Below are 14,626 nucleotides of genomic sequence, written 5' to 3'. Positions count from 1 at the left end.
AACTTCCCTCACAGAGCAGACTGGGCCTTCTGAAAGTGTTACCTACTCACAGTGCTTACCCATCTGAGCTGGGCTTTTGAATGCCGAGGACTTGTCAAACTGACTTCTCCTCACAATGCCTTCTAGAGGTTATTTGGTTTCAGGGTGCCCAGTTTGATATGGATTTCAGGAACTTGGTTTTCAAAAGGGGGTGGCCATATAGTCTTTACTCATCAAAACTCCAAAACCCCCCTCCTAACTGGCTTCTCCCTGTTGTGATATCAGTAGCCTAAGGACAGGAGTCACAACTGTTTTCCAAAAATAACATGTCAGCAACTTTCAGAGTTTCATGATTTGTAAATGGTTCTGTGATCAACCTCAGACTTCCTCAAAAATTCTTCAGGGGAAAACAGCTTTTACAGATCACAAGAAAAGGACCTTTTTTGCTTGGGTTTTTTTTTTCAGATATGTTGAGGGGATATCCAAATGATTCCTCTTCTGGGAGCTGCCTTGATTTTTATTTTTTTTTCATGTGGAAATTTTCCAGCATATAATTTGGTAGAATTATATCACCAGCTGCTCCTGATTATCTTGAAAATGACACTAAGGAGAGATACTACTTCCACATCGTGAGTGCCTACAAGGGGAGTTACATGTGTAACACTACAGAAGTATAGTGTGCATTGCTCAGCCTTGCTGTAGATTCCTCCATAGCCCTCAGACCCAAGTCACAGTGTCTTTGTGGTGTTACAACCTACTGGCTTAAGTGTGGTTTCAGAAATGTCACTTCATTTGGCCAACCTTTGCACAGATACTAGTCTTGTTAGATCTGCAGAGAGAAGGTTGAGAGGGGATTTTGGGGGGCTGACAAATCCTTTCCCCTGCTGCTTTACCACCCGAGAGAGATTATTTCAGTGCTGATTTCTATTCAGCCCTTCATGCTAATCCGCAGTGCCCCGTAATGAACCTTATTTCAGTTCAGATCAACACAAAAGGAGAAAAAAAAGAAATTAAAAAAAAAAAAAAAAAAAAAAGGAGGTGAGGTGCTACCAGTGCAAGCAGTTACAGAAATGGGAATGATGTAACAGATTTAATGGGAGGAGCACTGGCTCCTACACGTAGGGATTTTCCCTGTGACGAGGAACTTTGGGATAGGCCATGAAGGGGATTTCCCACTCTGACTCCAGAAATACCACTCTAGAAGCCGTAGCACTTTCACTGTGCTTTCACAGTCCACCGGGTGCAGAGGCACGTTGTTGCTGCTTTCTGTTTTGAAGCAGTAAAAGCCATGTCTTTGGTAGTCTACATTCTACTCATCATTCTGAGCAATGGTAAGTGGGAAGCCCTGCATTTTTGTTTCTGGTCTTTCACATTTGTTTTGTGGGGATATGTTTTGGGAAGACAGGAAGGATTACCTAAGCAATCTCTTTTAAAGACAGTGTTTACCTGTGCTTTGCAGTTTGGTGCTTGATCTGTGGGGCTTCTGTGCCTGTCCCAGACATTACTGTGAGATGTGCTGAAGAAGCGCTGCTGCCCTGTGAAGTTCTTCGGGACACCTCAATCACCTACCAGAGAGTGTCTTGGTATAAAGTAAGAAAAAAGCATAAGTATATAAGCATAAGAGTAGTCTGCTTTGCTTTCCTACCTGAAGCTGGTTTGTCTCATATAAAATGTGTTATTTTATGAAGAGGCATCCTCCTGCCAGTACAGCAGAGATAAGGCAGTAGTCAAAGCATTTGAGCTGATCTTGGAGAACATGCATTTTCTGTGTCATTGTAGATAGACTATTTGAGTGTGATCTTTGAATTGCTCTTGGCCTGTTGTGCTAACTATTGCTGGCTTCCAGGGATCAGAATTCAGGTGAAGTCCCACACACAGCCTGTCAAATACCACTCCAAAGAGGAGCCTTGCCAAGATTTTTCTTCAGAACAAAAAATGGTACTTAAAACCTTGCAACATCAATGAAGTTGTTCCATGGTTAATCTCTGCTGAAAACAGGAGCTGATTTTTAATTTGAAATAGAAGAACTAAACAAGTACTTGCTATTTCCTAGGAAGATTTGGCTGGTGGGGATGGTATAAAGGCAGGGTATGCAGAAAGCAAGTGAAGAGCTAGAAATTTTGAGTTAGCTTTTAGCAATCCTGAAGTAAACATTACACCTTGACTCCCCATTTCCAAAGAAGGAGAGCCCTGCTGATTCTGTTACAGGAGGGTCTCCTCTTCCTCCATGGTCTCCTAGTTTTCCTACTTCATCCGTTTCACTTAGGAAATGACTGTTTTTCACTGCCCAGCATAACAGGAACTCATGCCTTTTTTTTTTTTCCTCTGATGTCACTGCCAAAACTACAAGAAGAAAAAAAATCTAGCTATATGCAGCTCTTGCCACCAAACTCAGGGGATGATGGCACCAGCCATGGTACTGTAGTTCTCTGGTTACTCATCCCAGGAGAGAGGTGGGAAGTGGAGACAGCCAGTTAATACCACTCCTGGTGATGCTAAGCCCAAGCCACAGCCATATTAGGAAAAGCACAGCACCAAAGCTGAAGAGCCTGACTCTTGGCAGCAAAAAGTAATTTAAGTTCACTCTTTCGTGCTCAAGAAGTAATACTACTTCTACTTGTGAGGTTATCTAAATAGGCCCCAGCTTGAAGCCTCACCTCCTCTCCTTACTTTGGCTGTGTGCTGCTGTCCCCATCCAACCCTTCAGAAAGAGTGTAGGGGAACGGTGCAGCGTGACTGGGCTACCCAACACAGAGAATTAATCTGTTATTTAAAAAGCAGCTTCTGAAAGATTAATCAATAAACACCACATATAACCCCAAAGGGCTAATTAAAAGGTAATTCCAACAAATGGTATGAAATTTCAGACTGTAAAGTTCAAGCAGCTGTTAGGTTAAATCTTTTGTATGAGGTCACTTTGAGCTATGCAGTAAATGCAAACAATTAACCTTTGCTTCTGATGCTTTAAAAAAATGATGGTGACAATGTTATGGAGCTGCATGTGCAGCTGCTTGTGCAGGGTGAAAGCTTGGTGAACAAACAAACCCCTTCTTTCCACTGGCACCTCTGCATGCTCTGACCAGTTAAGGGGTACTTTTACTAGTTTGTTATAATCCACTTTAAAAAAGAAAGATACTATTTAAAAGTACGTGCTTTTTCAGTTCTGTATGGAGAAGTAATTGTTTAAAGGAGCTAATATTCTGGTGTCAAAATCCCACTAGATTGCATTCATCAGTTCCTTCACTTTTACTAATGTCTTGTACTGCAAAAAGGTGTGCATTTATTTAACCCCTTGTGCACCCATTATCCTTGGAGCTAATTAATTTATTTGCATACATGAATGTATGCAAATACATGAGTTATGAGTGTAAGTAGTTCTGTTCAGAATCACGACCACAGTCAGTCAACTCAGACAAAATGATTTTTACTTAGAAATACTTTTGAAGTAGGCAGGTCTAGCATACTAGGTAGAAGATAGAGCACCATGTCCTCTTCCAGCCTGGTGCAGCTCTCATCCTATTAACTATATGACCATAAAAATGTTAAGAAGTTCATAATGTTGATGCCTTTTAAGTGTGATTCATTTTTTAGGAGTGCTGGGCTTCCTTACATGCTATAAAACCATATATGAGCAGTGTGGAAGTTTGCCAGCTGAGACCTGAAAACTAGGTAATTTTTGAATGCACCCAGGCACTAGGAATTGCATATGGAAATGCTGGTTTGAATCAGTACTGCCCACCTAAGAAAAAAGAATCTGAGTATTGAAATCTTACTTACCTTTCTGCCTTATAGGGCAGTTGAAAACTAAACAGTTTCTCTTTGTGTAGCACATTGAAAATGTGAACCACTTCATAAACCCTCATAATTATCACTTTATATTCAGTTTGAAAACCAAGTTTAAACACACACAGATGAAGTCCCAGTGGATATTTCCCTATTTTGTTCATGTGATTGTCAGAAAAGTCTTAACCTAAAACAAATCTTGAGGAAGAGGAAAGAAGGCTGCACTTCAGTGAAGAGAAGTCCGTTAACTTTATAACACTTCCCTGAAAAATATAAAATTCTGGCAGAATTTGAGGGGGAAGTCATATTACAAAATAAGAATAAACCTTCTGGGCATTTAATATTAATCACACCTTCCTTCAAAGGAAATTACTTTTGCTAAATTTTCATAGCTATTTTCTATTAGCATAGATAAATAGTTGCCAAGCTGCTTCAGTCTAATTTCCAGCATACCTGAAGAAATGCAGTCAAGTTCCTCAGACATCTATTCAGCTCCAAGTAGCTCCAAACATTGATGATTTAGACAGTAAGGGAGCAGTGGAAATGATTTCCTGACCCAAACTATTCTTTTGCCTGACATGCTCTAGCACTGGATGCCCTTAGCTAAAAAAAACCCCAACAAAACAATAGAGGCTGTGTGACTGAGTCAGAGGGCTTTTCCAGCTGGCTCACATGTCATGCAGTTTGCTTGGTGTTGTTTTGGTTTTGGGTTTTGGTTTCTCTTTTCTTTTCCCTGCCCATTTCCCTCCTCCCCCTCCCCCCCCCCCCCCCCCCCCAAAAGCCAAAGTTCATGCACATGAACCCACAATATATGTTGAATTTTTTCAAATTTAACATTGATATCTCTACATGACACTGTGTAGAGACCATATGGATGCACCTTCAGCACTAATCAAATGTAAAATTGCTTTTGTGCTGAAAAATACACCTATTAAGTGGTTTCAGCTCAGTTGTGATTCATTATATGTTGGCTGTCAGGCATTGCCAGAATTCTAGATATTTTGCTTCAGGAAACACATTCCTTCTGTCTCTATGTAGTTTTTCAATCTGTAGCAGTCAGAAATTTCAGCTTTGTCATTAATCCTGGTATAATTTTAAACAAAGGACTTCTACAATTATCCCACCCTCAAAAGAAAATTAATCAATATTAATTCATTCCACTCTTAAACTGACATTAGTTTTGGACTTGAACCATTTCTTTTTGAAATTAAAATTTGTTTTATGGGAAAAGTGGACTATATTGGTACTTTGGGAACCAACATGCCACCTTAATCTGGGAAAAGTTTGATGAGAAAAGGTATTTAATGGGAGAAGAGAACAGAAGTTAACCACTGCTGGCTCTCACATGCACATGATAAAATTTAGTTTTAATTGATTAGTTGGGTGTGAGTACTACAGAATCGATGAATTGCCTTTGCCTAGTGGCACTATCATGTAATGCTGTAGCAGTTTTCAAAATTGCAGCTAAAACCCAGCCAGCTAGGAATGAGAAAAGTGTTCCTCCTCCTTCTTCCACCTTGTTTTTAGTTCTCTGAAGAAGAAATACTTGCTTAAGAGTGCTTAAATTTTGGAGGCCTAATTATTCTACCTATGTCTCGTAATTCATCCAGTCAGAGAACAGAATGTATCAGCTGAGTGATGTTTTCAAACAAACTTAGGTAATTTTAATACCTACTGTATCACCACCACTATTCTTACCAAAAAGCTCCAGGCTAGAAAAAACTTGACAGGAATTGGTGTGTTGACTAGAGAATACATGTTGGAAAATTGCAATCTCTTTAGATCAAGTGTTTCCAAGCATTTGGGAACTAGAATAACTTTCAGTTAAACACACTGAAGGCAACTAGAGCTGGTTGCTCAAGGCTGTGTGCAGTTGGGTTTTGAACATCTTCAAAGATAGAGACTCCCCACCTTTTCTGGGCAACCCATTCCAGTATTCAATCACCCCTGCAGTAGAAAAGGTTTTTATGTTTAAATGGAATTTCCTGAATTTCAGTTTGTGCTCATTGTGTCTTATTTTGCCTCTGGAGCCACTGAGAAGAGTCTGGCTTCAGCTTCTTTATCCCCCTGGCAATTGGGCACATATTAATAAGATGCCCTAAGTCTGGTCTCTTCCAGGCTGAACAGTCGCAGCTCTCTCAGCCTTTCCTCATATGTCAGATGCTTCAAATCTTTAATCATCTCTGTGGCCCTTCATTGGATTCTCTCCAGTATGTCCCTGTCTCTCTTGTACTGGGGAGCCCAGTGCTGGACCCAGCACTCCAGGTGTGTTTCACCAGAGGTGAGCAGAGGAGATGCTCTGTCAAGTGCAGCCCAGGAAGCTTTGCCACAGGGGCTCATCACTGGCTCATGGTCAACTTGATGTCTACCAGGACACCAGGGCCTTTCTAATAGGTTGGTCCAGCCTGTCCTGGTGTGTGGATTTATTCCTCCCTTCATGAAGTTCCCCTCAGCCCATTTCCCCAGCCTGCGTGGGTAAAGCCCTTCCCAAATCTTCATTCACAAAGTCAAGCCATGATGATGATGATGAGATCCCTTTGGATGGCAGCACAACCCTCTGGTGCTACAGACACTCCTCCCAGCTTTGTATTATCTGTAAACTTGCTGAGCACTTGCTCTATGCCAGTGTCCAGGTTGTTAAGGAAGTGTTGAACAGTATCAGCCCCTGGGGGTAGCATTTACTCTCATTGCTATGGAGGTGATGGAAAACAACAGACTTAGCCCCATAGCTGATTTCTAAAAAACCCTGTCACAGACATTGCTGCTGGCCAATGTATATGTGACAATAAACATACACTCACATTTCTTTTGTTGTTTAATTTTCTTAATGGGTAGCTTTATGCAGATAGGCAGAAGGATGCTGCCAGCCTGCAGGTCCCTGTTTCCCCACAAAATTCTTGCTTCAGTAACCTCCAGCACCCAGCATGGCAATAAGACTCTTTTAATGCAAATGGATTCAGTAGCATTTCTACTGGTCCTGCACAGTAATCACTTGCCTTTTGAATTTTGGTAAAACCATTACAGCAAATATGGGAGCAGGAAAAGACCACCTCCTTTTGGAGGTGGGGAGCAGGGGGAGCAGCATGCTGCTGTTTGCTCACCAGCAAGATAAAAGGGAAATAAACACAAAGGAAATGCAGGCAGAAAATATTTTTTCGCTGCTTAAAGATGGTCCCTACACAAGTGCTGCTGCTGACAGTGCTCACTTCGATCCCTCTAAGCTTGTGTGGATTTAATTAGGTAAAACCCCTAGCATTTACCTTGGGCTGTGGTATCACCTGGAGGACACTTGGCATGAATTAGTGCTGGATTATCATAGGAGTTTGAGCTGCAAAATGATCTGTCTAGTGAGAGACTGCCAAGTAATTCACAGGAGGTGGCAAACAAAGTGGCATTTTTGTAATTTTAATTAGGTTTTGGGGGAAAAGAGGTTAGCCTGAATAGAGCAAGAGGCAGAATGATGACCTTACTGAACATCCCATGGACTTCCTTTTACACAGCTGGGATATGGGGACATGCTCTGCAAATTTGCTCAGATGATTCCTCACTACTTAGAGAATTTAAAAAGGGAGGAGTTGATGTTTTTTTAGTAAGATGATAGGAGATAAGATTGCAGTGGAAAAAGGCTTGGATCAGGCATCAGAGAAAGGGTTGCTGTGACCTGAGTAGGGATGGATGCGCTGCGTGGAGAGGCTGGAAAAATGCCACCAGATGTCTCTGTAGCCTAAAAAAAAAAGGCCACAGCAGCAGCTCCATGGACTGCCTTGCCTGCTTTGCTCTTCAGTAAGGGGCAGATTTAATGGAGGAGAGGCATGCAAACCCCGAATTAAACCCATGCTTATGAACCGTTCCTCCTCCTTCCCAAATAAAGAGGTTTGACACCCCTCTCCAGATTGCACTGGTTTCCCCACAAGTAATCAGGTTACAAAGTAACATTTTCTGCTATTTTGGGGAAAGGCATGTTAGTGCAGCTTTACCCACGCTGCTTTGCCTTACATAGAGAGGGTCTGTGTAAGGCAAAGTTCTGACTTGCTTGTCTCCAACGCCACCATCATTGTACTTGTGACAGCAACTGAGCACCTCCACCTTTGGAGGAAATAACCCTATCCCTCAGTGTCCCCCATAAAATTAGGGAGTTAAATCATTTACCAAAATTCTCACTGGGAATAAGTGCATGGTCAGCCATAGGATGCATGGGCTTAATTGACTTCTCCCTTATACTAGCAGTGTTGATTACAACTGCATACAGAAAGATCAGAGTGTTTTCTCATTCCCAGGTCTCAGCCACAAGAGTCAGAACACCATTTACCAACCAAGACAGCAATTATTATGCTACCACTGAATTAAAAAAACCCAACCCAAACAACAAAATAAATGAAAGCTAATTTTCTATGTATAGCTTGGACATCCTACCTGTAGTTTAGGGAAATCCAACGGGCAGCCAGGCTGGTTCTCTTTAATGCCCTGTAGGAGTTTTAAATTTCACTGAGAAAGGGGGTGGTAAGGGAAGGGAGAATGGCAAAAATTAGATCTGAGGGAGGTCAACTCTATCCACTTAACTGCTATTGACCCACTTGTAATTAGAGCTGAGCCCAGCCTGGGTATTGGAATTCCTCTGGCCACATCTCTGGCTGATTGCAGGGCCTGAATATATCTAAATCCTTGAGCACAGTGAAGTCCCTACAGTCCCCTGTAAAACCACATTAGAGGCTCTTTGTTTTATAGCTGCTTGATGCTGAGTGTAATAAGGAGAAGCTGGGGCAAATTTACTGGGGAATTAAGAGGAAGAAGGTACTTCCTTCCCTCTTGTTGGGTGAAATGTGGAAAGCCCCAGAAAATTACTGTTCTGTGTTTCAGTTAATACATTAAAAAAACCCAAACCTTTCTGAGAAAAGGTCTTTACAATTATTAAAATCTTGTGCTTTAGTCTGATTTCCCAGTTCCTGAAAAGCTCCCCAACTTGCAGCTTGTTTTACACTATGTTAGGTCTGCATAAGTAGTGAAGTATAATGGACCATCAGGCCTGTATTTTTCTCTGGACTCCAAGTACGCTTTCCTCATGTAAATACATGACAGGGAAACCAGATACTCCTAGCCTCAGTATGAGAAAATTGTGTTAATGTTAATAGCTTACAGTGTAACTTATACCCTGGTGCAGTAGCTGTACCAATAGAAAGTAAGTACTAACATGAAATCCAAAAATGTGTCTATTAAACTAAAACAATAATAATAAAAAAGCCTTGGCTTACGTTAGTTATAGGTTTGGCTGAAAAGCTGAGCTTTGGACTGTATGAGCTTGCTCTGGCTCTGCTAGTCCACAGAAAGACTGAATTCATTACTTGGGAAACCTTCGTAGAGGATACACTGCCTCGAATCCCAGGGAACAACGTCAATGAATAAGAATGGACATGGCCTAATTCAAACCCTTCTCCCATCTTTCAAATCAAGTTAGTGATTTCTCTCTTCTTTGTGGTTCCCAGCCAATTGTCATTTTCAGTGCATCCTATCGCCCCGCAGTACCAACTGTTCTGGGAATACACTTCATTCCTCCAGCAGCCTCTCAGCAATGCCAAGGAATGTAGCTCTTCTGGTTACAATTAAGAAATTCAACATACAAATGCTCCCAAAGTGCACCAGAACCTGCTTGTGACCTTCACGCAACCAAATCTGAAGGAGTCGAAGCAATTTTTTGTTCTTTGGTTCCAATAAAGCGTGGAGGGGAGGGGAAGGGAGAAAAACTCCATTTCTCCAGAGGGGCACTGTGGTTTCAGGGGTCAGCTGCACAGAAACTGGCACAGGGAAGTGCAGTTTCCAGGGCTGCATTCCCACAAGGAGCTCAGGGCTGCGGGGTCGCTGGGTGGTGAGCTGCTGCACTGCCGCATGCCTGGTGGGTAGGCAGGTTTAGCTCCCACCGCCACATGGCAGAAAGTGTGCTGGCAGGGCAAGTGCAGGTAGTGGTGGAGTTTACCTGCCTGCTGCCATGCTTTCCTGGGGACCTCTCGTCCCCAGAGCCAGCGCTAAGCAGCTAGGTAGGGCTGCCTTTTGGTTCCTCAGCTCCATCCCCATGGACTGTCTCTCTCTGAACTCTTTTGGGGCCTCTGCATAGACACTTTGAGAGGAAACTCTTCCCCTTCCTTTCATCATGTTATGTCTGTACTAGGGTTGTGTCCAGGTGAGACAGATAAAGAAGCTGTAACAGAATAGCTCTATATTATCTGCCTATAAATGTAGTGTCTATTTAAGCAAACAAGCAAATATATTTTGATTGTAAGCATGAACCTACTGATGCTTTTGAGGTTCCTCCTCTCCCCCACCTCTCCTCAGCCTCTGCATTTTAAGCCATAAGGTGGCTTTAAAATTCCCTTTCCCCTAAACTCAGGATGACACTGTTGCCCAAGACGAGAAATATATTTGTGTTTTTCAGATGGCTGGAGAAGGCGAAGAAATAGCATGGAAAGTCCTTGATGTGGAATCTCAATATCCAAAAGAACTTGGGAGGTCCCTGGGGCTCTCCAATGACACCTTTTCACTGAGGATCAAAAATGTGACCAGCCAAAACAGCGGGACATATAAGTGCACTTTGGGGGAACAGAGAAGAGAAAACAGTCTCAGCAGCACAGTCACATTAAAAGTAACAGGTACAGTAGAGACTTTTGATTGTCCCATGCTGTGCATGGCATTTCATGAAGGTAACAGTTAAAAATATTTTACAAATTCCAGAACAATGTAACACTTTGCTTTACGTTTTAGGTTGCGCTGGAATAGAAGATGAAAAATTAAAAAAACACAAAGCTGAGCTTTTCATGCTGACTTGCCTTGGGATTTTTTACTTGCTGCTCATCTTTTTCACCTGTGTAAGTAATTACCTTGTAAACAATCCAACTAAAAACAACAAATAAAACCGCCATTCATTTTCTCTGCTAGCACTGCCTTAACACATCCAGTCAGAAGTTGGTGTTCATCACTTAATTTGTGATCAACCCCTTTAAATGCTCACACAGTGTTTTCAAAGCCAGAGGAAACTCAGGTGTACAAGTAACACAGCATGGAGTCCCTAAGAGATAACTGCACCCTGATCTATCTCAAACCAGACAGTTATTTTCTTGCACCCCACTGCACATTTCTGCTTCCAGTTCCTCTGAATGCAGGCCACTCTTCAGTTTAAGGGCACATCAGCAGCTCTTCTGGTTTGGTACTTGGGAACAGCATTTGCCTGAGATTGGTGATAACCCATTTTTGGATGGGAATTTTTGTGAAGCTACATCTTCCTTGTTAAAAAGACATTTTAAAATTCTTGGAAAAGACACCTTGGGGTTTTATCCATGCCCTTAATGTTGGCTGGTAGCTTTGGGAAAGGTGGGGAGAGAAGGTATTCTGGAAGCTAACTTCACAGAAGCAAAACTATGCTTTGTCTGCAGCAGGGGTGAAGTTGCTCCCTTGTGCAGAAGTCTGCACCTCCTGGCTTGAGGAACCTTGGATGTCAATACAATGCAACACCAGCTGCATTTCAAACTAAAATCAAAACAAAACCAGCATTCTGGGAGGTCAGATTTAACTTTTGCTGCCTATTTCATATTTGCCATCTTGTATTGCTCCTCAGCAGATGAATCATAACTGTTGATTGGAGAATATCTAATTAGCTCCAGCTAAATGTAGCTTTTCACGTATCTTCAGGGAGCAATTAAATTTATGCCTGTCTCTTTTTTAGATTGACAATCCTCCCAGTAATCTGTGCTATTCAGACTAAAGTTTGACAAGATAAATCTTGTAAGAATTTGTTAGGATGAAAGTATGAAAGCAAGGATATCACTCAGAAGAGACAGATGCCCCTGTTCTGCTGTGTCCTGAAAGAATTTCAGATCTCTACAGAAATGTCTCCTTCCCATACATAAAAAAAGTCCCAGTTTTAGTGGTGTAGTTAAAAAAAAGCAGAGCTGTGAACTTAAGTCAACCATTCTGGTGGAATTACGTGTATCTTACACTTGGGTGAGGTCCAGTCTCAGATATCAGCCTAGCTTTCGTAAAAATTTAACATTGCCCTTATCTCACAAGTGAGCTTCATTATTTAAAATGCCTGTTAAATTCTTACATGTTGCCTTATTCTCTCCTTTAGTGGAGATTTTGCTTTACCTCCACTAAACTCAACAGCGACTTTAAGACTGCTTGTCAGGATGGGGGCTTTACTTTGACAGCCTGATGAAAGTATTTCAGGCACGGGCCTATATTGAAGGCAGGTGAAAACACACTTTCAAGAGCTTGATGCAAGGCCTGTTCATACAAAAACTTGAATTAAATATAAATTTCATTTTTCGACTAATCCTTTTGTCTTATAAAGCTCCTTAACTGAGCAAGAAGCAGCAGTTTTTCTTTGCACTGTGTGCTTCTGGTACAAAAAAAAAAAAATTAAAAGGTGTAGTGAGCTATGGTTAGCAAGGAGAAAAAGCAAAACTTTCAACCTTTTTTTTATAAAAAAAGCCTTTCACCATAATTCTCAGTTTTAAGCTTTCCTTTGTGTTTTCTCTTTCAGATGTGTCTAAGAAAGGAGAGTCTATCTCCCAGTAGTCAAAAACCCAGACCAGATATGCAGCACATGCTCACCCTCATCAATGTACATGAAATGACAACTTTCCAGGCTTTAAACAGCAACAGCACTTGCAAAAATGAGCTTGCTTCAGGTTCTGTCTAAGTTGATGCTGACAGGACCGTGGGCTCATCAGTAAACACAGCACAAGATGGGTGGCTGAGTAGTGTGAAGAGGAAGTAAATGATAATATACAGCCTCTTCAGAACAGCCTGAAGGTATCAGAAACCTGTCAGTGATCTGCTTGCGCTGGACAAGCCTTCAACAATGTTATGCACTACAGTAACTTTGGGGAGTTAAGTGGCTAAGAAATACCATTAGAGCTACACAATGCTGTTATAATGCTGTTATGAAGTTGGTACCAACTTTATTTCACTCTGCTGTGCAGCTCTTTTGCTGTGAGCAAGAACAGACCTGTGACATGAAGACTAAGTTGTAGGGAGGTCATGGTAGTACAAAGCTGGGGGATTAAGCTCTCCACTGAACTAATAGCTCACATCTTTCAGAAGTAAACAGAAGAGGTGCTGCAGTATGAAAAGATAAGTGTGCAGGGCTTTTTCTTATCTGAGCCTGATTCTGGATGTAGTACCTTTACTGCAAATAGGATATAACTTGTCATGTGATGTTCAAGTAAGCTGAAGGGGTAACTTCATGGTCTTGTCCTGGGTGGATCAAATCAACATTTGCTTTGGAATCCGACTGACAGGCTGAAATGTAAGAAGGGGGAAAATACTCTGGAAATCTTTCTGGACTGAGAGAAACTTTCTATTTATCTCTGCAAGAGAAACAGAGACACAGTTCCCAGAGGCATCTCTAGATAGGTCAAACCATAGGAAGCTTCAACAAGACTGTTGAAATTGTTGAAAGACCTTGAAACAACAAAGAGTGAAGAAGCCTATGATGTTACGGAAATGTAAAGATGTCTTGTTTTGTGGTTCATAAACATGAAGCCAAATGTATGTGACACCTATGTCAGTCAAGTTACACAAGTGATGACCGTAGCCATGGCTTGGAAGAAATCAACCATCCATATCTTTGGGATGTATTAAGTCAGTTGCAAAATACAGGATTTGAAGATGGGACATACAAGCACTTACTTTTGGCGCTGACAATGTGTATGTATGAGAAATGATGACATGAGAAAAGCTGAACTCGAGAACGCAATACAAGGCTTGTTCTCTTTGACCAAAGAAAGCAAGAGAACTCTGGAGTCTGAAATCAAGGAGCCTCCCTTATCAGGCTGTTGGTGCAGAAGGTGAAGCAAGGAGCCTGGAGTGACTGCTGCTGATTATGCCACATCAGAATTTGAGCCAAAACATGAAAATTTGCAAGCACTTAAGAACATAATAAAAAATAAAAAAATAATAAAGCCTTCAAGAGCTAAACGGCAGCATTAGGATTTTTAATACAGTTTGGAATTCCAGATTGTTGACAGGGAGGCTCTTTGTGTAATTCTTTGACTAGTTTTGAGGTGCTGATGGAAAAAAAAGCTCTGTGGATCATTCAGTATTACCTCTGTGAGCAGGCCTTAAGGGGGCTCCTGACCAGAAGATTGCTTACAATGGATATGCAATTAAAGCATGGTAAATGAATACCACGTTTGCTTTTATATAATCCACTTTTACATATAAATATGTATAACATACTTAAAAATTCAGAAGTAACCTACCATTTGTTTTTGTGCACCACATATGGCAAATAAACACAGAAATATTCTGTATCAATTGCATTTTATTTTACAACCAACATAATTACATCAAATAATGTAGATGCCTGATCCCACCTCTTCTGCAGGAGAGGACATGTCTGTGTGTATAATTGACTAAGCAATGGAAAAGGTTATGCATTTCTAAGGACATAAGATAATTTAAATTTTCCTCAAAATTTCACTTTCTGTCCAAAGTACATTCTAAACCACCTGTTTCCTACTGACTGGCAAGTCTACCCATGGTCAAACATTGTGCACGAGGGTGGATAATGTGTATGTTTAGGTAGCAATAATACAAAATGAATGTACATGTGTAATAGCTGACCTAGGTAGGGTAATCAGGTCTCTCCATTTGGTCAGAAAGGCAGAAAGGCTTAATACCTCACAGTCATATGTTTTTTTTTTTATTTTTAAATTTCTCCTTTTTTTTTTTTTTTTTTTAGGAGAGCAGACAAGAGGAAGGAAGGGAAGTCACTTGAAAGGAGTTAATAATTAACCAGTAGCAAAGGCTGAATCACTTCTAAAATTATTTCTTCAGAAATATAAATAGGATCAGATCAGATAGGACAGAATGG

At 41.2% G+C, this 14,626-nt stretch overlaps 1 protein-coding gene across 1 annotated transcript; it reads left to right on the top strand.

The window, feature by feature from the left end:
- The first annotated feature begins 872 nt into the window (after window positions 1–872).
- Window positions 873–14,063, top strand: CD83 (CD83 molecule). Its single transcript, XM_062617978.1, has 5 exons — window positions 873–1,310; window positions 1,439–1,569; window positions 10,187–10,400; window positions 10,513–10,616; window positions 12,290–14,063. Exons 1-5 carry the CDS (start codon window positions 1,268–1,270, stop codon window positions 12,446–12,448), a joined length of 651 nt encoding a protein of 216 aa, XP_062473962.1. The 5' UTR covers window positions 873–1,267; the 3' UTR covers window positions 12,449–14,063.
- Window positions 14,064–14,626: the final 563 nt, after the last annotated feature.

This window comes from Pezoporus occidentalis, unplaced genomic scaffold (assembly GCF_034315485.1).
Source record: "Pezoporus occidentalis ecotype Australia unplaced genomic scaffold, CSIRO_AGI_Poc_V1 ctg2, whole genome shotgun sequence".
Classification (NCBI taxonomy): domain Eukaryota; kingdom Metazoa; phylum Chordata; class Aves; order Psittaciformes; family Psittacidae; genus Pezoporus; species Pezoporus occidentalis.
This window is presented reverse-complemented; position numbering and strand designations above follow the sequence as displayed.